Raw genomic sequence first — 21040 nt, 5'->3', positions numbered from 1 at the left:
GAGACGTAAATCTTACATTTATCGCTGTAAATCGCATTCAAACCCGCAAATCAGTTTATAGACATCAATGTTAAATAAAGCCCATTGATCAGCGCTGATATAGGGTTTCTATGATAAAAAATGGAAATATCTGAAAAAGCTCCTGGCAAAAGGCCCATTCAGTTTTGCTAATAACACATTTTTCAGTCAGAAGCAGCTGTCTGTCAGCGCACCATACCAGTTCTCTGCAAAAAAATAGTATTTCCTTTTAATGATCATGAATGTGTCCTTAATTAATTTCAACGGAGTGAATCAACCATTCAGGATGGTGCAGTTAAAGAATTTTTGACAGCCCGCTCACGTCTTTAGACATGAATTCATTCCCCTGAGCATGCTGCTCCAATTGCACTCTGATGAGTCAGACTCCTTGAGCACTAATGTGTGCATCTGCAGTGGCATCCTAAGGGCAAAGTCTAGACGCAGACTGGTATTTCAGGTGAATTGATTTGGGTGACTTTCTCTCCAGAAAAAAAAATCAAAACACAGAGATGACTTTAGTAGAATGAATCAAATAAATTGCAAAAATGTTAAAAGCTATTAAAAAACTTTTTTTTTTAGCTTCACTAGTATATTTAAAAACACAGAAATGTGCTGAAAGTTGTCTAACAAAAATGTCTTTTTCTGAACTGTAACAGAAACCAAAGTTTCAGATCCAGTGGAAGGTCATAGAGAGCATCAATGGAAACAACTACATTTATATTGACCCCCTCCAGCTTCCGTATGACATCAAATGGGAGTTTCCCCGGCAGAAGCTCCGCTTTGGTATGACTGTATTTGTATTATTGTTTTCAGTCATGTGGTTAAGATATGCACCGTTTCAACAAATACCTCATAAGTTTAACTTGTTGACCAGTTCAGGAAAACAGTTAGTTTTTTTAGGTTTATGATCAGGAATGTTGTTGAAAACAATGGGGGTTGTATGCTAGCTTTTGCATAGGAACACAACTTAACCTGTGTGGCTGGTAGGCTTTGTATTTGACAGACTTTGATTGACAGAAAAATGTTCACCTAACGTCCAAGGTGCTCAGGCCCAAACCATCAACAGTCCACCACCATGCCAGCTAGCTGATGAGCTTCTACTGAAGTGCTACATTCACACCGGTCAAGGCAACTAGCGTTCAAGCAGCCAATTTCAATGGAAAGTCCGTGTAAATACCGGTACGCAAACTTTTAAGTCCGTTCTCGGGCTCTATACAAACCGGGCCACGCACACTGAAAGTTCAACCAGCTGAACTTTCGCCTGCTTGAACTTCAATAACTTTGACCAATCCGAGACTTGACTCTGGCAGTGACTTGAATGTTCACAAAGCTGTAAACTGTAATTCTGCCTGGTCTGAATATAAGATTAGAGTCATGCTAGAAAAATAAAAGTTACACTTTTGAGACACCTTCACAGGGAAAGGGTGGTTTGTATTTCATATAACCTAATTTTAAAGGACCTATACTATGCAAAATAACATTTTTAAAGTTTTAAAGTGTATTGTAAAGTTGATTCCTCACAAAAAACACCCCTAAAGCTGTATTTGTCTTCTAAATACAAATGAACAACACCTACAAGGACTGGAAGGCGGGGCTTCGGAGATCTTACTTCCGATTAGGAAAAGAAGCTTACGAAAATAATTCATATTTCATTAAAAAAATAATTATTTAGTGTGCAATAGGTGATAGATTTAGTTTACACTGAAAAGCTTAGAATAGCATGATTTAGGCCCTTCATTGTTAGCAAGAGCACATGGTGACTATGAAAGCAAAAATTCAAGTTCCCCATAATTCCATTTCAAACCTCGATTTTTGGGTCATGGTTTTGGTTGGGTATATGATTATAAAACAACAAAAACAAATAATAAAAAAAATGTTTTTTGAAATTTGCTAATAAGCAAGTAACAATGAAGAAAACCTTTCAGCTGGCTCATTTTAATCCTGGTGCAATGTAATAAAACAATAAATCCTTAAATTCAACACAACACATGATTGACCCCTTCATTATAAATAAACTAGTATGCAGTTGGGACGCAATGATGCACTCCATGATTTGGTTCAATGGTATAACACATGGTTTTGTTTTAAACTAAGAACTGTGGCATCCCCAACGGTGACACTCCTAACAGTCTGGTGTTTGTTTACTCAAAGGTAAAACTCTCGGGTCCGGTGCTTTTGGAAAGGTGGTACGGGCCACAGCGTATGGTCTCTGTTCTCCAGATACTGTGACAACCGTGGCTGTGAAGATGTTAAAGCGTGAGTGTTTTATCGTTACTTTGCTGGTGCCTCCACTAAAGATCGAGTAGTATTTCATGTAAAGAGTACAATTACTTATATCTTTTGATCTTCTAGCCAACGCTCATTCCACGGAGAAGGAGGCTCTGATGTCAGAGCTGAAAGTTCTCAGCTACCTTGGAAACCACGTGAACATTGTTAACCTGCTGGGAGCCTGCACAGTCGGAGGTGAGAAAGGATGCAGTTTTGCAACAGGGATGTCGCCATGTTGGAGCCAGAAATTGTCAGTCAGCATTGATTGGTCCAAGTCGGTCTGAGTCAACATTTCTATGGCAACCACTCTCACCAATCAGGTGTAAGCTGATAGGCCTGCACAATCAATAGAAAATGTATTAAAGAAAATATTGCAAACGATGACATAAACCTCTATAAATGGTTACCTTAAATGTTTACACACACGCACAGACAGAAAAATATTTTAAAACAGTCCAAATGTACACTACATACATTGATCTTAATTGTTGTCTTTATTAGTTTTGGCCAGTACGACCACAAAGCGAGATTGTTGTTCTTTGACACTAGAAGCCAGCAGGTACTTCCTGTTTGGAATGTGAGGGAGGAGGAGGCACTCAGTCCAGTTCTCATGTACAGTCAGTGTATTAACCTAAAGGTTGATCTTTATTTGACTGGTTGCACAAACCCAATTGACCTTTTGATGTACAGAGTTTCAGGCTTTTCAAAAATCTCAGACAGCCCTTCATATATTTTATTTGTTGAGTAAATAGAAATCTGATGCTGTCCAGCTTCAATGTGAAAACATGATGCAGCATGACTTGACATAATCTTACTGATGATCATTATCATTTATCTGCCTACTCAGACCTCAGTATTGAGCATTGCAGCATTTTTTATTGGATTCTGTGCAGCTTCACATTAGTATGTTGTTGTGATGACATACTTAACATTGGAAGGATGTCAGTGAGGCTTTCAAAAAAGATGTTTTTCCAATACTACTATATGGTGGAGGATTCAATACAGAAGCATCGACGACCTCTTAATCAAAACTCTGACCAGTGCATGCTCGTCACGCGTTCTTACAACTCTCACATGATGCTTTTGTGATATGAAAACCAGTACATGCTTTTGTCTCTTTTGCAAGGTCCACTTTTGGTAATCACAGAGTACTGTTGCTATGGCGACCTGCTCAACTTCCTGCGAAGAAAAAGAGAGTCCTTTCTAAACTCCCAAGTTGGGGATGGTTACTATCGCAACGTCTCCAACCAGACGGAGACAACAAGGTGGTTAAGTGTGTGTATTCTTAACTATGATTACAAAGAGACTTGTTTTATTAACTGAATGTGTGTGTCTGCAGGGATGTGAGTGGGACGGGGTACATGCCTATGCGTCCCGCTGACAAAGAAAAACCCTCGCACTCGGGTAAGTCTGTCACCATCTCATCGACGAACACAAAAAAATGAAGCACAGTCACTTTAAATGCTGCTTTCAGTCACTAAAGCATAACAATCTCTGTCTAGATGATATCAGTGAGCTGTCTCTGGATGCTGAAGATCTCCTCAGCTTTTCCTACCAAGTCGCCAAAGGAATGGAGTACATTACTTCCAAGAACGTGAGGCATTAAACATTCTGCGGCCATATTTATCGAGCGGTTACAGGGGAGATTTTAAAGTGCTGCTCCTAGTTAATAAATTATGGCGGGGCTCGGTGCCAAAATGTATGCAAAAGCACTGTTGTCAGCTGGTGGTGCATTTACAATCAGAAACAGAGCTTCAACTGGGCCTGAGAATAAAGTTCTCGACATTTTAGTGCTTTTGACAGCATTATTTAGTTTCTGATTACTGGCGGCGTTTAACCTACTTGTGTTTCCTTTCACAGAAATTAGCCCCATGACATTTCAAAAGTTTCTTCTTTTAAGTAGACCATTAAATTAAGGTCATTTTTGGGCAAATGTGGTTTAAATCGTAGTTATATATCAAATATCTGTCTAGAATTAGATACTGAAAAGATGTACTTTTTGTTGTGACTTCTTCTTCTTGGAACTTAATCAATAACATTTCATCTAAAAACTAACTACTAATCTGATCCACGATATGCTAGGAAATCTGCACTTTGATGTGAAGCTGATGTGGATGATGCGGCGCTACAATCAAACAGCAATAATCTCTGAGTTTTACTAGCTTCTGAGTTCAAGGTGTGATAAAGGAGAGATAAAGGCGTGACGAGCTGTAATCGTTTAGTGATGATGACCTGCACAGTGGGTCTAATAAAAAGTATCAGCTTTGACCTCCTTAAAGACCAACTCCAATGAAAATTGTGTTTTTGGTGTTTTATATATAAAGAAAATTCAGTTAAAAATTGTATTTGTGAGTATTTATTTATTCAAATTGTTATAAATCAGGAGCAAATCAGGAAAATGTTGTCTAAAAAAGAATTTGTATTGCTCACCATTTATGTTTTGACCAGCAATCAAATCAAATCAAACGTTATTTGTATGGCACTTTTCCAACTTGTGTTACTCAAAGTGCTTAACGTAAAAACATATTCAAACTTTAAAAACAAAATGCAACATTTTAGATAAAATATGTATAAAACCCATACAATGCCCCTACCACCACACACACACACACATCATGCTAAATATGGGTAGGGAAGGGATGGGGGGCGGGGTTGTTCCACACCAAAAGTCCCACCTACATCTCAGAGGTAAATTTTAAATGAACTCCTGCTGCTCTGCAGAAACTATGTCCCAGAAAATGACATGATTTTGGCTAAAAATGTATAATCATATATTCAAAGACTTGTGGGAAAGCTTTTAGAATAGATCAAATGAGGATTGGAGTGGGCCAGACAGATACTGTTGGATTTCTGCTGAATTCATGTAGAAACAATCGACCGTGGTGGACATTTCAGTTCCTAACTGACTTGCTTTCTATATTCCCATTATTGTATTAACGGCGTGTCTGATGGCATTTCACAAGCCATCAGTTCTGCTAACTCCAAAGCATTTTACACTGCTGTAAATCACACACAAATCAAGTTTAAAGACGTCCTAGTTACTTCAAGCTTTGTTGTTTGGTTCAGCTTTCATTTGCAAACAAACCTGCTTAAAAAAAGAAGTCTCACCTGCCTTATTTCACTGTAAGGAAGAGCGTTTGACAGCTGCAGCAGCCTGGCGCAGGGTCAGCGCTCACGTCCACATTTGTTTGTGTTTGCAGTGCATCCACAGGGATCTCGCTGCCAGAAACATCCTGCTGACTCACGGCAGGGTGGCGAAGATCTGCGACTTCGGTTTGGCACGAGACATCACCACTGACGCCAGTTATGTTCTCCGGGGAAACGTAAGTCGATAGTCCTTCCCTCCTCCTTCACCTCATAATTTCTCTTTTTTTTAAATCTAATTCTGTCCTCATTTTTTGACTTCCTTCGTCATGTCAAAGTGCTGATGATTCTAGAAGCTGTAAATAATTTTTATTGCTCACCTAAAAGTGTTGTAAACATGTTTTAGGCCCGTCTGCCGGTCAAGTGGATGTCTCCCGAGAGTATTTTCGACTGTGTCTACACCTTTGAGAGCGATGTGTGGTCGTACGGCATTCTGCTCTGGGAAATCTTCTCTCTGGGTAACATTTCCAGTCAAAGCTGCATCTGCTTTCTAATGTCTGAGCCATTACTATCTTCAATGTGAACGGCCTCGTTAGATGCTCTGATGATGCCGCTCACCCAGCAGCAAACATCACTTAGACCAACTAATAATGCAATCAAGTCGTATTGACTGAGAAACCAGCTGCACTGTTTGAATCCATTACTATTTTCTGTGTTGTCGGACGGCGTTGCAGGAAATAGCCCGTATCCGGGGATGCAGGTGGGCTCTGCGTTTTACAGGATGATTCAGGAAGGTCACAGGATGAGCCGACCCGAGTTTGCTCCTGTTGAGATGTAAGTGATCGGTTTTGTTTCAGAAAATTTGTTTTTGATAACAAAAAATACAACTACAAGTGTAACTGATTGTTGTTTTCATCTGCAAAAATAATAAATAAAAAAGGGGAAAAATATAATAAAAAAAATTGGTATTTGATGTTAGAAGTCTTCAAAGTTACAAAAGGATCAGTTAAAGAATAAAATAATTAATTGCCATTCAATCAATAGCTGAGGAAAATAAAATACGATTTTTTTTAACAGAATAAATATATATTTTGTATTGTATTCTATTATAAATAAGAAAAAAAATGTTTTTTTGTAATTGAATACCATATACTTTATAATTTAGAACTTTTTAAAATACTATTTTAAAAACTTCCACTAATATTTTCAAAAATTTATGTTCAATTGTAAACCTATGTAAAACTTTCTATGAAATATAATTTCAAAAGAATGTCTGCTTATGTTTAAGCTTAGACATTTCAGACACATTTAAACGACTAGTAGATCCAACAAAAAATGTCTCAATTACGTGATTTCAGTCAAAAAGAGCAAAAATACCTAATAGGTGGCAGACTTTGACCTCCATTAAAATAGAATAGAATATCTTTTTTTCTACAGCACTTTTCCCAGAAAGGATCACGAAGTGCTTTACAACATGAGCATAAAAATCAAATCAAAACACAGAGAAGTAATAAAAACCAATAATAAAACAACTAAAACACAATAAAACATAGTAAAACAAGGACTAAAATCAACTAAAAGATCTCCTGAATAAAACATCTTGACCTGGGATTTAAACACCTTTAAAATATGAATTGTTGTTCAAATCTTTTTAGTAGAAAAATAGTAATTTTTTTTGTTTGATTTTTATTAAATCATTTTCTTAAAAAAATAAGATTGGGCATTGTTTTATGGACCTTCTTTTACAAGGAATCTGATTATTTATTATCTTAACATGACTCTAACTGATGATGTGGTGCATTTAGGTACGACATGATGCTGTCCTGCTGGAACCACGACCCTCTGAAGAGGCCGTCCTTCAGAAAACTGGTGGAAAGAACTGAACTGCTGCTGTCAGAGAATACCAAGAACGTAAGCAGAAAGATACTTTCTTAGTATTTTTTTTTCTTAAAAGACTAAGACATCTGTTTCTCTGAAGGTGTACCTGACTCTGAGTAACACTCCCGGGGCTCCTGAGCAGCAGAGGGCGCTGTCACAGAGGTTAAGCTCAGTCTGCAGCACAACAGCCCCGACCCAGCCTTTACTCCAGAGCACAGCAGATGTTTTCCTGGACTACGTCTGAACACCTCCTACGTCACACATGCAGCCTCTGCCACCTCTCTTATCCACTCCATTTCCTCTACTTCCTCTTGAAGAGCGCTGCTGGGAGATGAGGCCATCTGTCATCAAGCGAAAGCAGGAGTCAGTGATGGGGCAACTTCATCTTTAAAAGAAGGTGCCAAATTCTGGCAACCCCGTCTCTCAGACTCTCTGTACATATTCCTGTCTGCTGTGGGCTCGCAAACTCCTCTTCCCATCGATGTGTTTATCGTAACGGTAGATATTTCTGGTGCATGTCTATGTAAAGCAGCACTAACCAGCCATCAGCATCCATCAGCAGCTGGGAGGAGTTCAGGCTCATCGCATTCTAAGATGCTCCGAACAACACAAAGCCTGCAAGTGCATGTAAATACACAACCAAATAAATACAGTATATGTGTCTGTGGAGGTAATGTGGCTGAGGAATACAAGGATGCTGTGACTATGAGACTTCTTAGATGGTTTTTCCCATTTTACATAAATTATTTTGGCTTTTTTTTAAATATTCTTTTAATTTTCTGAAAAAATATTTGCAATAATGTTCAAGTTTGTGCTCTCTAGAAATCAAAAAATAAGCCACAAGCATCATCCGATTCCCCATCTGTGCATTGTATTTTATTTTGAAAAATGTTCTTTTAAGGCGAAACATAGTTTTAGGAGTAAACGTGTGCTTTGTGTTGTCCAAATGAATGCAATGTAAATACAATAGAGACGTGCCTTTAGTTTTTGTTTTCTTTTCACATGGGATTTGTTCGTTTGTGATGGTGTTAAGCCTCAACACTGCGGCTTTGAGGTCCTTCCGAGTTTTTATACGGTTCCTTGACTTGTAATAAAGTACCTGTGAAGTTGGGACCTAATTTTTTAATTTTTTTGTCCTTGCTGCATAAAAGAAAAAGGAAGGACTTTTTTTTTTAGTATTTGCAACAGTTTTTATTTTCAAATTGACCAAGAAAGGACACGTAAAAGGTGGGGGAGCTGTTATAGTGACTGCAAACAACTTTCTTCAAAATATTACATGTGACTTTTGGGGCAGATAAAGGGCCACAGTTCAAGAGCAGAAAGGATACATACAGTTCAGGTAAGCATAGCACCGTTTTACACTGAATACTGGTGATTTTCTCTTTTTTTTTTTTTTTAGCTTTGAGTGAGTGTACAGTATGCTAGATTTTTTTAAGTGTGTCGGGAAAGTAATCGGTGTATCTGCGTAGAAGTGCAGAAAGGGGGCGCCACTGTTAAATTTGATTTCTTCCAATCAGAAAACAAACACCTGTTAAAAAAAAAAAAATCTGTAATAGTGGAACATTCCTTTTTTTTCTTTTTTACAGAACTCTTCAAAAAGTCATCAAATAGCAAAATGAAATTTGTGATGAATAACCTTTTGACACCCCTCTTTTTTCCTTCATAAACTGTTTCAACATCCATTCAACTCTTGACACCTTTACATTCTTTGGGCTGCGTCAGTGACAAAAACCATAAACATTTCAGCTCCTCTCTTTAAAAAACAAAAATAAACAAAAAAGGTGCTTCAAATACAAACTAGATGTTCTAGTTTTGCTTTCGGGTGAGTGGAAGGCCTGCTGTAAAGGAAAGTCTATTACGATAGCTTGTTTGAGGACATGCCTCTCAGAAGAACTGTCTACATTTATTTTTTACTCAGAAGGGTTAGCAGTTCATCTTTGTAAAACACTACTCTCTTCAGCCTAAAAAGTCATATCAGTGCACCCATCCACATTACATCCATCCATTTTCATTCACAAACCATGTTTACATATGAAAATATAATGGGATACAGTGACAGTTACCATGCATACAGTCTCACACACACATATTTATAGCTGGAGCTGTCCCACACGCAAGCCTGCACAATACCGAGCTCAACCAGAGGACGTTTCTTTTTAAAAACAAAACAATTTTCTTTATACTGCAACGCAAGAACTGATTGGCTATCGCCACGGGAAGCCAATACTGACCTCCCGAGTGATACAAGAAGTAGGATCAAGGAAACGAGATGCTACACTCACACAAGCGCCCACACACGCCAGCTTTAGGGGGAAAAAAACAACACATTCTAAATAAAATGCTCCTTTGCCAACTATTGCCTCTAAACCCAAGGCTTTTCTGTTTGATATGGCTTAACAGTGTCGGACGCAGACTGAGCCAAGATCTTTTTCTGTCTTTAAACGCAGATCTGAGACGAGCGAGCTGCACTGCATGACGGTTTCTGTAGCGAAAAAAAAAATTTACAACATGAGGCACAAACCAAGACTCGCTGTTCGAGTCGGGTCGGAATTCATTTCAACTTTTGCAGAGGATACTTCCTCGAACGAATCTCCTCATCTTATTTTTTTTTGACCGACAGAGGAACTTTCTGAAATGTGGGTCGAATTTTTAAACGTCGTCTTTGCAGCATCACCGTCTTAAACCTTTTTCTGAGGCAGAAGCAAAAAAAAAAAACCCTTCCACATTCCTGAGTGAACGAGTACCGTCCAAAACTTCAAACCCTTTTACTAAGTCAAATACTCTAAAGACACGAGGGGCCGTGAAACTCACACAAAAACCAAAGCCAAGCTCATGCTCTCTCATGCACACCGGGATTGTACTCTCAGAAAACACAGACTCACACCACTGGTCACAAACAACTAGGTCTCGACAGTGATTAACTGTACACAACCAAATTAAGTGCTAACGTTTTCAGGAGGTTGAGGATACATCTCGTTTATATATATATTTATATTTATATATATAGGGCTCTCCAACTGTTAAAAAATAAACCCTATTATATACACATGTAATAACCTTACGGGGTAACATCTTACTGGAAAATATATACGCCTTTGAATAAGTTGCTTGAAATGAAAAGAAAAAAAAAACATAATTCACTCTGTTATTGGCACTTGGAATTACTTAACCCGTTACACGTACAGTAATCATCCTGCAAAGAATTCAGTTTGACTGGAATCTAAATATACTTCTTCTAATTACAAAGTTAAAAGATCAATTTTTGTCTTGGAGACACAGTGTTTCAAAGCTTCCACAAGCCTAAAAGTTTTTTTCTTCAACACAATGAGAAATCTTTTAAAGCCTGGAGAATTTTTTTTCTTTTTTTTAGAGAAGGGACAGAAGGCCTTCGAGAACACGTCACTGTTCCGTCTTTGACCAGAAAACACTTAAAAGTAAAAATTCATATTTCAAATTGACTAATAAAAGCTTACAGTTATTTTTTTCCATGCAATCATATAAAATACTACATTTTTTGTTAGGCTATAATGGATATTTACAAGTTTTCTTTTCTATCATACAGTAAATCTGTACATGTTCAGTCCTGGTTAAAACACCCACGTGAAGAGGCGGTCGTACTGTTCCAATTAGATGCATTGATCTTTGTTTTTCCTGCATCCGGTGAAAGTTGGGTTGTTATTTCCGTCCTGTATCCACGGCGACAGTCTTTGGTGAGTGGACTCACTAACTTTCCTATGAAGGATTTATTTCATTCAGTGGAACACGAGGAGAAGCTTTTGGAAAGGGGGCGGGGGAGTGAGACAGCCACAAAACCAAAACCAATGATTGCAGCAATTTGATTAGAGTTCCTATTTCCCAGCTTTGCTCTTCCGCCTCCAGGTTTCACTGCTGGTTGTTGACGCTGTCGGGCCGGTGCGATGACGAGGCCTTCTGCTGTTTCTGAGGCTGTGGTTTCAGCTGCTGCTGGTGCCTCTGGTGGTGAGACTGCTGCTGCTGTTGCCTTTGCTGTTGCTGCTGTTGTTGTCTTTGTTGCTGTTGTTGTTGTTGTTGCTGCTGCTGTTGTTGTTGTTGTTGTACTTGCTGTTGCTGCTGAGGAAGAGCGGCCTGGGCGAAAGTTCCTTGTTGTTGGAGTGGGAAAGCTGCCTGGAGGATCAGCTGTGCAGACTGGTTACTGTGGAGAAGACGAGTGCCCTGATGACAAAAACAAAAACACATTAGATTTAGATTTTTAAAAGGAAAACTTTTTCACAAACATTTTATAAAAAAATGTTTTCCCTTAAACAGAGTAAAACAAAATAGAATAAAATAGAAAAAGATAAAAATGGAATAAAACAGAATACATAAATAAAATGGAACAGAATAGAATAAAATAAAGAAGAATAGAATAAAAAAGAATACTTAAGTAAAATAAATAAAATAGAACAGAATAGAAAAAAATAATAGAATTAAATATAATAGAGAAAAATAAAAAAAAAGTACAAAATAGAATGAAAAAACAAAATAGAACAGAATAGAATTAAATAAAATATATCAGAAGAGACTGAAATAAAATAAAATACAAAAGAACAAAATAGAATCTAAAAAAATAAAATAGAATAAAATAAAACAACACAGAATAAAATAAAATAAATAAGAACAGAATAGAATGAAATACATCAAACAAAATAAATTAAAGTAAATTAGAGTAGAAAATAAATAAAATACAACAGAATAACAAAACAGAAAAGAACAGAATAAAATAGAATGGAACAAACAACAATAAAATCATAAGTTAAAAACACAGTATGTTACCTGTAGGAATTGTTGCTGTTGTTGCTGCCCCTGCTGGTTGTTCTGTGCCACTACAGCAGTTTGGTTTTGGTTGTCAGGCTGACCCTGGGGTTGTTGGGCGGGTTGAAGGGTCAGAGTTTGTGTCTGGCCGCCCTGCTGAAGAGGAAAAAGAAGAAATATTTATGTACATAAAAATAAGATACTGATGAAAAATGTTGAAACTGTTTAAATAGCTTTCAATTAATTCTTGCAATTTTTTCTAGAGGCATGTAATCATAAGATAAAATAGATCAAACAAACATCTGTTGATAGACTCCAACAATGTACAGATCACTAATTTAATTATACTTCTGATGCTAAACCGCATTTTATTATTTTTCTTACAAGTATTTCCTTTACAATTATTCCCGTTTTGTTGTGTTTTTCAGGACCAACATCCAAGATATTCATGAATATGAATTTTCAGAAAATTCTGGAGAGACCATCACGTCAGTCCTCACTAAAAGTTGGACATTTGCTCCTTTTCATCGGCTTCACATCAAATTGCCACCCCAGATTTCTGTAAACTTACCTGCTGTCCACCAAAAGGGTTGTAAGGGGTCACCACCGGCCCCATGAACATAGAGGTGGGCACCACGACGGCGCCACACGCGTGCATTGGAGCGGTCACCAGCTTGGTCACCAGCTGCTGCCCTGCAGGGAATCTGGAACAAAGGAAGGAACATTGTTGAAGTCTGTGACGGACGGCTTTAACAGAGTCAAGAAATCTAGTGATTTGAGGAGTACACATACCTAATCTGACGGTCCTGTGTGAAGGTGGCCACAGCTGCGCCTTGCTGCGTGTTGTTCTGAGCCAGGCTGGTGCTGATCTGCAGCACGTTTGGCTGCCCCGGCTGGGAGATCATCATGGCGCTGTACAGGGGAGCAGGAACAGAGCCTTGGTTCTGGGACTGAGTCTGGGAGGATTGCTGGGACTGTCGCTGAGGCTGCTACGGGACAACAGAGGAGAACTTCCCGTTAGATCCAGTAAAACATTTCACTTCAGCAATCTCTCAACTGAACTTGTTATAATTTGTAAAAATCATTATTTGCAACATATTTATTTTAATGCAGACTGCAACTTATAGAACAAAAAAAAAACTATTCCTTCAGGAAAATTATTAAAAACCTCACATTAAATTCATATTTATTAACAAAAGTATATATAAGCAACTCTTGTGATGTTAAAAACGATTTATTACTGCTATGAAAATGCTACAAAGTCAGAGTAGAGATACAAGTTTCTAACCCGTCAAAAGTGAGACCAACACACTGAAAGAAATGTGCGGTTCAGCATTCTTTGTGAACACAGTTTCAGATCATCTGTGCACACATGGTCCCACCTGTGCCGGCGTGTTGGTCTGCTGCTGTATGCTTTGCTGATGCTGAGGCGCCTGCTGCTGGATGGTGAGCTGAAGAGTTCCTGATTGGACAGGGTTGACGGCGGTCTGCTGCACCTGATTGGTCAAAGTAGCCGTCTGGGGGACTGCCCCCGCCTGAGAGAGCGGCACATTTACCGTTCCTCCCTGCTGCTGCAGTAACATCTGCTAAGAGACGCAAATTGGCAGCGGTTCGATAATTTGCACTTACAGTAAATTATGCCTTTTTTTCCCCCTCCATAAACAGTCAATTTAGAGATAATTTTCTTCACATTCAAGTAGTGAAGGTTTACTGCTGCCTTTTCTTCTTACCAGAAGATAAATACATTATAATTTACTGTCATCCAGATTTAGGTCAGGCTAAACCAGGTACGATTAAAAGGACAAAGACAATTCCCAGGACTGCAGCTCTGTTCAATCATGCAATTTTTTTAAAAATACAGTCAGCTATTATAGTGACACTGTTATTTTCTTTCGTGTTTTCTTGTTTTTTTAATGTAGTTCAGCATTTTGCCTGATTCAATACACATTTTTTGCCACCAACGTCCATTTAGTCTACTTTGACTAAACATGAATCAAATTCCCAGTTTACAAATTTATTCTATTCTATTTATTTTAGGAGTGACACTTAAAAACTACCTAAAAATCCTAATTTCCTAAATTTATTCTAGGGGAGAAAATATGTTCTGGTTTAAAATTTTGTGGTTTACAATGAAGCAAAAAAAAAAGAATGTGCCTTTCATCTGAATTAAAGTTCACGTTTAAATGCTACCTGTATGCCCTGGCCTTGGACTCTCTGTAGCTGCTCTTGGATGTGTCTGAGCTCTTCTTGCTGCCGCTGGATGTTGGCCTGGATCATTCTGGTCCTCTGCTCCAGCTGCTCCTTCAGATGCTGCATGGCGTTTACCTGTGCTGTAAACTCCATCGCAGGCTAAAGACAAGACGATGAAACACTTAAAAAAAAAAAAACTCGGCAGGAGGATTAATGACACCATAAATAAAACTATTAATATTTAATGATATGGATGTTTAATACTGTCTATTAAACATAAGGTACTACCATTTTAATTCAATCTATTATCTGAGAAAAGTAATTATAGTAACTACAATACATACAGGAAACTAAGTTATTGACATTTACAAAGAATTATTTTTTTCTTGAAAATCAAACAAATATACTATTCAGTCAAATCTATTATTCTAGTATAAATGTGAGTTTTAAAACATAATTTCAGTCTCACCTGTACATTTGCTTGAAGTTGTTGTGTTTGTTGTTGTTGTTGCTGAGACATCATGCTGGGGTTTGCACTCTGGCCTGTTGTTTGAGAGCTCATAGACTGCATGAAGAAGATCAAAGAGAATCTTAATTTCTGCCATATTTGAATTATGAATGCTACAAAACCCAGGCTCTGATCTGTCTTACAAAATGTGGAGAATTGTCAAGACACTTGATCATAATCATTTTTATTGCTATATGTTGAATAACCAATGATGTGCACACATGGATCTCCTCATCAACAAGGCAAAATAATACAGTAACTAAGTACTTGAAACGTTTATTTTCCATCTTAAGCGTTTTTCATTTTATAAAAAGCAGTTTGAGTGACTGACTGAAGTTTTTTTTAAATTCCCACTCCAACTGTATATTTTTTTCTTTTGTAAAATCGATCCCAGTGGTCTTTTTAAGTATATTTATGCAGTTTTTAGCCAAAGTCAAAAAGCCAGATTCTTTTTTAGGACATTATTTCTGTTGGCTCAGACGTTAGCCCATACATTTCCCAGCATTCCTTTGTTTACACTCTCTCCTGCTAGCTTATAGCACGTCACAAGCCCAGGCTAACATTAGCGTGGCAAAATGGCAAGCAATGTCAGCGCAATACCAATGTCTGAGCCAGAAACTAGCTCAGACAAGGAACATGAGGACAATAATGGATCTATTTAGGATAGATCAGAGAAGTGAGACTTAGAACCGCCTATTCCAGTTGCTACGTAACAAACCCAAGCTTTTTTAAACCTCCGGTTTTCATTTGCTCTTGATAAAACACTATTTAAATTATGAGAAAAACTGCTACAAGAACATGTTAAAAACACCAAAAACACAATTTTCATTGGAGTGGGTCTTTGAGTTGCATTGAAACTACATTAAATTTGATTGAAGGTGTAATCGCTTCAAATCTCATCTGACAGCCAATATTAAAAAAATGCTTTTTACTATCTGAAATTTGAGATCTAACAAACAGTTAAGCAGCTGGTCTATTACACGAGAAAATCATAGAGATCAGCTGTTATCTTTTAAGTCTGCTCTTTTCTACATGGCACTGATAAGACATCAAGTTTTTAAGATAATCCATGAAAAAAAAAAAAAAAAATTGGGTTCAGTTTCAAAAAAATGTTTTACCCTTCAGAAATAAAGATATTTGGAAGATGAAACGTAAGCTTTTGGTATTTGTCCCACCTGACTGCTGATGGATGAGCATCGCTGGGGCGTCATGTCCATGGTGGAGGCCAAAGACTGGCGAGGAGGCGTGGCCGTGTCCATGTGTAGCTTGGGGGCTGTTGCTGCAGACACACAATTACAGAAGATCAATAATCAGATTTCAACGTGTTGGTCTCATCATTTCTTCCAAGGTTAGGCCTTTTATATCAACTCAGCCCTGCCAATTCAGAAGACCAGAGCATTACTAGTGTAAATCTTTTGTACGTACAAGTGCATGTGTTGTCAGAGACGTGCGATGAGGACTTGCGGGAGCTCCGTGATGAGGTTGAAGGTGTTCTGCTGTCGAACCGCTCCAGAGCTTCTTTCAAGCTGGAGGTGTTAAGCTGAGACTCTGAGCCAGAGTCCTGGTTCTACACAGAAAAAATACAGACTTTAGCTAAATACACAGCAACAGCTAAAGACTAAATAGCTACTACAAAGTTAAGACAGTAAGGTAGACTATAAACTTGATTAAAAAGTGTGGAATTAAACCCCACAATCCAGCTTGACACTCCTAAACTTGTATTTTACCACAAATATAATACATTTTTATTTAAAAAAAAAAAAAAAATCATAATTGTTGAATCTTCTAGAAGGGAAGACTCACCTTGTCAGCATTAGGCTCTGGATTAGACTCTTCGATGCCGAGCTCTCTGCGCTGCTCAGCCCTCACCTCTGCATAGCTGCACAAACAATCAGAAATAAATACATTATAGTAAGAAAATACATCAGTAAATGATGGAAAATAAGGAAATCATAAAATAAGGTAACCCAAAGTGGATCATACCTGACTACTGTGTGTGTACAGACGATAAACTCAGGCCGAGAGTTCCATTGATGATAAGTGATGTAGTAATGGGTTTGCAGCCAGATCCACTGTTGACCTTTTGTCAGGAACCGGTAGTAGCATGACTTTCCTTTGCCGTACTGCATCACTGTAAAGAGAAGTTAAGGTATAACTTTTGTAAAAACCCGCAAGAAAAACAACAAAAAAAAAACACATTGATGGAATGATAAACAGAGATGCTTACAGTGTTCGTGGCATTTAGCTAGCGTCTCCAAGTCGTCCACATGATAATAGTCATACCCTGATGTTCCAAGAACCTCGAATGGTAAATAACCTATGATGGGCGGAGCTCTGAAAAGAGAATTTATACAGTTATTTAAACAAAACACAGGTAATAATCCTCAAGTGCCAAAAATGAGCAAATAATATAGTGTTAGCTTGTTAACTTGATTAGGAGGTAAAAAAAAGCTGCTTTGAGGCTTTATTTTAAAGCATATTTGCAGTTTTTCTTTGATTCAAAATGAGCACAGAAATGAGATATAAGCTTAAAAATAATCAATTTAACACATGTGTTTACCTGTGGTCTAGGAAAAGGAATTTCCACTCGAGGCTGTGTCTTGAGGTGAACTCTTCATTGGGTTCTTCTATTGTACACATTTCCTAATACAAACCAAAGGTATAACATTTAGAGAGCAGGTCTTTACAATACTACTCACTAAAGGTGTGTCATCGCCTCAACAATACCTTGATAAACTGAGGTTTGGCCAGCCGAACCGTCGCAACAAAGCACACCTGGTCATCAAAAGCGGGCTGTAGCGATCTCTGCAGCACCCCCGCCAGGCCATTCCTCGTCATATTAGGAGCTGCTACAAAAATGAAAAATTGTTTTTTCAGCAACAAAGCTTCAAAATGCTTTTTTATCCTACATAAAATAGGTTTGAAAAGAAAAACAAAATTTTGTTTGAAAGGAAGTGTAAAAACAGCCATGATGAAAATAAAGGTGGGATCGTAACATACCATTGTTGAGAGACTTGAAGTTGCCAATGAACTTTACGTATTCGTAGACTGAAGGCTCTTTGGGGTCGATGGCCCCTCGCAGCATATGACAGCAGAACTCCATGTGATTTTTACCTGGAAAAAAAAAATTGCATTAAAATATTTCCCAAAATGTTGGAATATTTTCTCCAGATATTTTGTGGTTTTAGAGGAACCAAATCAACGTCAGTAGTTTCACTAAAAGTCAACATATACGGCAGGGTATTTGGGTAATCAAAAATAAATAAATACAAATTAAAGTAAATTTGACGAGATTAAAGTTGAAGTGAGCATACAGCCTAGCAGGTGTATGTCATGCAGCCGCAGAGCAGACTGACTAAACCCCATTTGGTCAAACTGTCTTAGGTTTGAACAGGTAATCTGAACGTTTATTATTAGCATTTACAAATGTTTGGAATGTTTCTTGTAGTTTTTTTTTTTTTTTTATTATTGTAAATTTATTACTTTTTTTTTACGTAAATTATTTTTTCTCGTAAATTTATTCCTTTTTTTATAATACATTTATTCCTTTTTTCAAGTAATTTTATTAATTTTGTTTCGGAAATATATGACTTTTTTAATGTAAGTTTAAATGTTTCAAAATTTTAGATTTACAACTTTTAGAGTAATACATTTATGACTTTCAAACATGTAAATTTACAAGAAAAAAGTAATTTATTTAGCCTATGACTTTTAAAGTCATAAACAACTTTATTCTCGTAATTTAACAGTTATGACTTTTTTCTCGTAAATTTCCGACTTAAAAAATATATATTTGTTTGCTTGTAGAACGGCCCTAATACTCCGCTGTAAACGTGTTTAGGTTTCTAATTAAATAATAGTTTCTCTAAATAAAAAATAAAGACACCTTAATTTTCAACTTCAAAATAAAAGCCTATTTTTATATGTTTTCTTTCTACTCTTGTCTGACAAAACTTTAGTAGGATTATGTTTTCTAACAATCAGAATAGAAGAATTTATTTTAGAGACGTTTATTTTTCAGTGTTTCTATTACTATATGTGAATTTAGTGCAAATACGATTCTACTAACTGACAGAAATAATACTACAAATCAATAATTATACTGTGGTGACCCCTGACGGGATATGCAGAAAGGTGAACAGCAAAAACTATCACATAAAACCCCCATGAACCACTGGGCTTTACTGACTCTTCATGTAATCCGTATTGAGGCTCTCGAGGTCAGTGGGGTGTGTGGACAGAGCCTTGTACACTTCGGAGTGTTCTCCAACCGGCAAGAAGTTTAAAAGGTTCTGGTCCACCAAGTCGGCCTGAAAAAAGGAAAGAAAATCGTGCAAAAATTAGAGAAAAGAAACAAGACAAAAGCCAAACCTCTTTCTACAGGTCAGCCTGACATGCTTAGTTTGAACAGCCTGTTAAAGTTTTACACATCATTTAGTGAGGGGCAGACACGATGAATAATGGACAGACGTGTTACTCACTGGCAGGTGTTCGAGTAATGATGTGACACTCTCAGAGACGTAGAGAATGTTCCCATCAGTCATTATTGCTATGAAGAAACCGTCCAGAGCCTGATAAAAGGCAGACAACAGTGTGAAAGGATGCTTTACAGAAGGAAAAGTGAGAAAAATAAAACGTGATGGAAAATTCATATTTAAGCATCAAAACAAGCTATTTCACAATCATATACTACAATTTTTAATTATAAGAATTGACTGAGATTATTTAACCCCTTGATGCCTGAATGTATTTTAAGCTATAGAAGAACATTTCTCTTGTGTTTTTGCTTTCAAGTAGATGCTAAATTAAGGTAACTCTGGAGACAAAGTGGATTTGATGCATGTTTGTATCAACAGGAGTCAAAGGGTTAAAGATACAGCATTGATCATTTTAGTATTATTGCTCAAAGAGAGATTTTTCTGACCTCCAGCATGAGCTGAGTGAATTCCTCGTTGCTAAGAAAAGGAGGTTTCCAGTCCTGTCTGATCTCGCTCGATTCCGACTGGGCTGCAATCTCTGATGAACAAGAGGAGACGCATTTACAGTTTCAGTCAACAGCAGAACAAGTTTTTCTAGGAAATGACAAGAAATGATGTTTGTCATCAGGTCACAGAGTACAATCACATGGCACCAGATTAATGTTTCCACTGGCAGTTAAACAGTAAGCTAGATAATGCAGAGCTGTAGGTAACAGAATTTAAGAATATGTGCTTGACAACAGTGAGGAACATTTTTACATTGTTAAAGATATTACCATTAACAATGGATAGAAAAAAAGTATTTCAATGTCTCATGTAGCTATGAATTACTGCAATGCAACTAAAAACTGGATGTCGTTTGCAAAACCTGGTTCTCAGGTAACCAGGTTTACCTCAGAAACTGCATTTAAAAGGATGAGCTCCATTATCGACTAAATCATAAATAAACTCCAGAAAAGATCAAAAACAACTATTGAACCAACTATTGACCTTTGTGTTTACACAGGAAGTCGATGCTTTTTTGCAGAATGGTGGACTTGTCCATTTTTCTGGTGTTGCCAGGCAACATGGTACCAAGCTCCTTGATGAGGACATTGAACTGGTCTCTTCGTTTCTTCTCAGACTTATTACGGGACTCGCTGCAATTCAAAGCACACATGAAAATCATGAATTTTGTGTGATGGGTTTTTACATGTTTACAACCTTTTAAAAACAAAAAAAAAGGGGAATCCAGCTCAGTGAAGCACATCTCCGCTATGGCTGGCCCAAAAAAATTACATCATTTTAAATTCAATTTAATCGATTTTTTCCCCAACTTTACTTTCTTTAACCAAAATTACAAAAAATAAAATATATTTAACAAAAACTAATTTATTTTAACATTTTCTTTGGCTCGAACATAAAGTGCAACTAAATATAAGCTGTAAAAAAGGTTGTAGAACACTGCACCAGGTGTTTTGCGTGTTACTGCTAGTTTGAGCTCTCATAAAGAGGAATACTAAGCACTTTGAGTTATATTTGAAAAATTATTTATAAATAAAGATTGATATGATCTGAGATTGATACATGAGCAATTTGGTGGCAACAGCTTTGAAATTGATTTTGCAGCATTTTTGATGCTCCAAGTTTAAAGCCTCGACACCAGCGACCAAAATCTTATTTTTGACTCACCAGTCAAGTTTGTTTAGTACTTTTTTCCCCTAATTCTGCCTCCAGATGAATCATTTTAAAATTAAGTCATAACAAGAACACCCTAAAAACATGATAATTCTTGGGTAGAGATCCAGCACTCTCACAGGAGGGTAGCGTTTTTCAAAAACTATGTACTATGAATTGTTCTTTCTTG

The 21040-nt window shown here is 37.3% G+C and overlaps 2 protein-coding genes across 8 annotated transcripts in view; one reads left to right on the top strand and one right to left on the bottom strand.

The window, feature by feature from the left end:
• kitb (KIT proto-oncogene, receptor tyrosine kinase b) overlaps positions 1–9963 on the top strand; it is a 22272-nt gene extending 12309 nt beyond the window's left edge. The window contains exons 11-21 of the mRNA XM_024289394.2: positions 675–801; positions 2170–2274; positions 2371–2481; positions 3413–3551; positions 3626–3690; positions 3789–3880; positions 5487–5609; positions 5777–5888; positions 6105–6204; positions 7176–7281; positions 7349–9963. Coding sequence (XP_024145162.1) covers positions 675–801; positions 2170–2274; positions 2371–2481; positions 3413–3551; positions 3626–3690; positions 3789–3880; positions 5487–5609; positions 5777–5888; positions 6105–6204; positions 7176–7281; positions 7349–7492 — 1224 coding nt within the window. The 3' untranslated portion in view covers positions 7493–9963. The remainder of the gene's footprint in view (positions 1–674; positions 802–2169; positions 2275–2370; positions 2482–3412; positions 3552–3625; positions 3691–3788; positions 3881–5486; positions 5610–5776; positions 5889–6104; positions 6205–7175; positions 7282–7348) is intronic.
• clockb (clock circadian regulator b) overlaps positions 8631–21040 on the bottom strand; it is a 17656-nt gene continuing 5246 nt past the window's right edge. For 5 of the 7 annotated variants that reach the window (XM_024289395.2, XM_024289400.2, XM_024289397.2 and 2 more), the window contains 19 exons: positions 20185–20333; positions 19641–19732; positions 19198–19287; positions 18906–19026; positions 17717–17830; positions 17444–17565; positions 17277–17359; positions 16944–17050; positions 16700–16847; positions 16520–16595; positions 16142–16283; positions 15892–15995; positions 14678–14773; positions 14209–14367; positions 13401–13604; positions 12811–13007; positions 12590–12722; positions 12040–12174; positions 11131–11439 (listed from right to left, as the gene is read on the bottom strand). In XM_024289395.2, the coding sequence (XP_024145163.1) occupies positions 11131–11439; positions 12040–12174; positions 12590–12722; positions 12811–13007; positions 13401–13604; positions 14209–14367; positions 14678–14773; positions 15892–15995; positions 16142–16283; positions 16520–16595; positions 16700–16847; positions 16944–17050; positions 17277–17359; positions 17444–17565; positions 17717–17830; positions 18906–19026; positions 19198–19287; positions 19641–19732; positions 20185–20333 (2581 nt within the window). Of the gene's footprint in view, positions 11440–12039; positions 12175–12589; positions 12723–12810; positions 13008–13400; positions 13605–14208; positions 14368–14677; positions 14774–15891; positions 15996–16141; positions 16284–16519; positions 16596–16699; positions 16848–16943; positions 17051–17276; positions 17360–17443; positions 17566–17716; positions 17831–18905; positions 19027–19197; positions 19288–19640; positions 19733–20184; positions 20334–21040 lie in introns of all 7 variants that reach the window. The other 2 variants (XM_024289398.2, XM_024289401.2) reach the window with 2 other exon arrangements.

This window comes from Oryzias melastigma, linkage group LG1 (genome assembly GCF_002922805.2).
Source record: "Oryzias melastigma strain HK-1 linkage group LG1, ASM292280v2, whole genome shotgun sequence".
Classification (NCBI taxonomy): domain Eukaryota; kingdom Metazoa; phylum Chordata; class Actinopteri; order Beloniformes; family Adrianichthyidae; genus Oryzias; species Oryzias melastigma.
The sequence above is the reverse complement of the archived record's forward strand: the minus strand, read 5'-3'. Positions and strand labels throughout refer to the sequence as shown.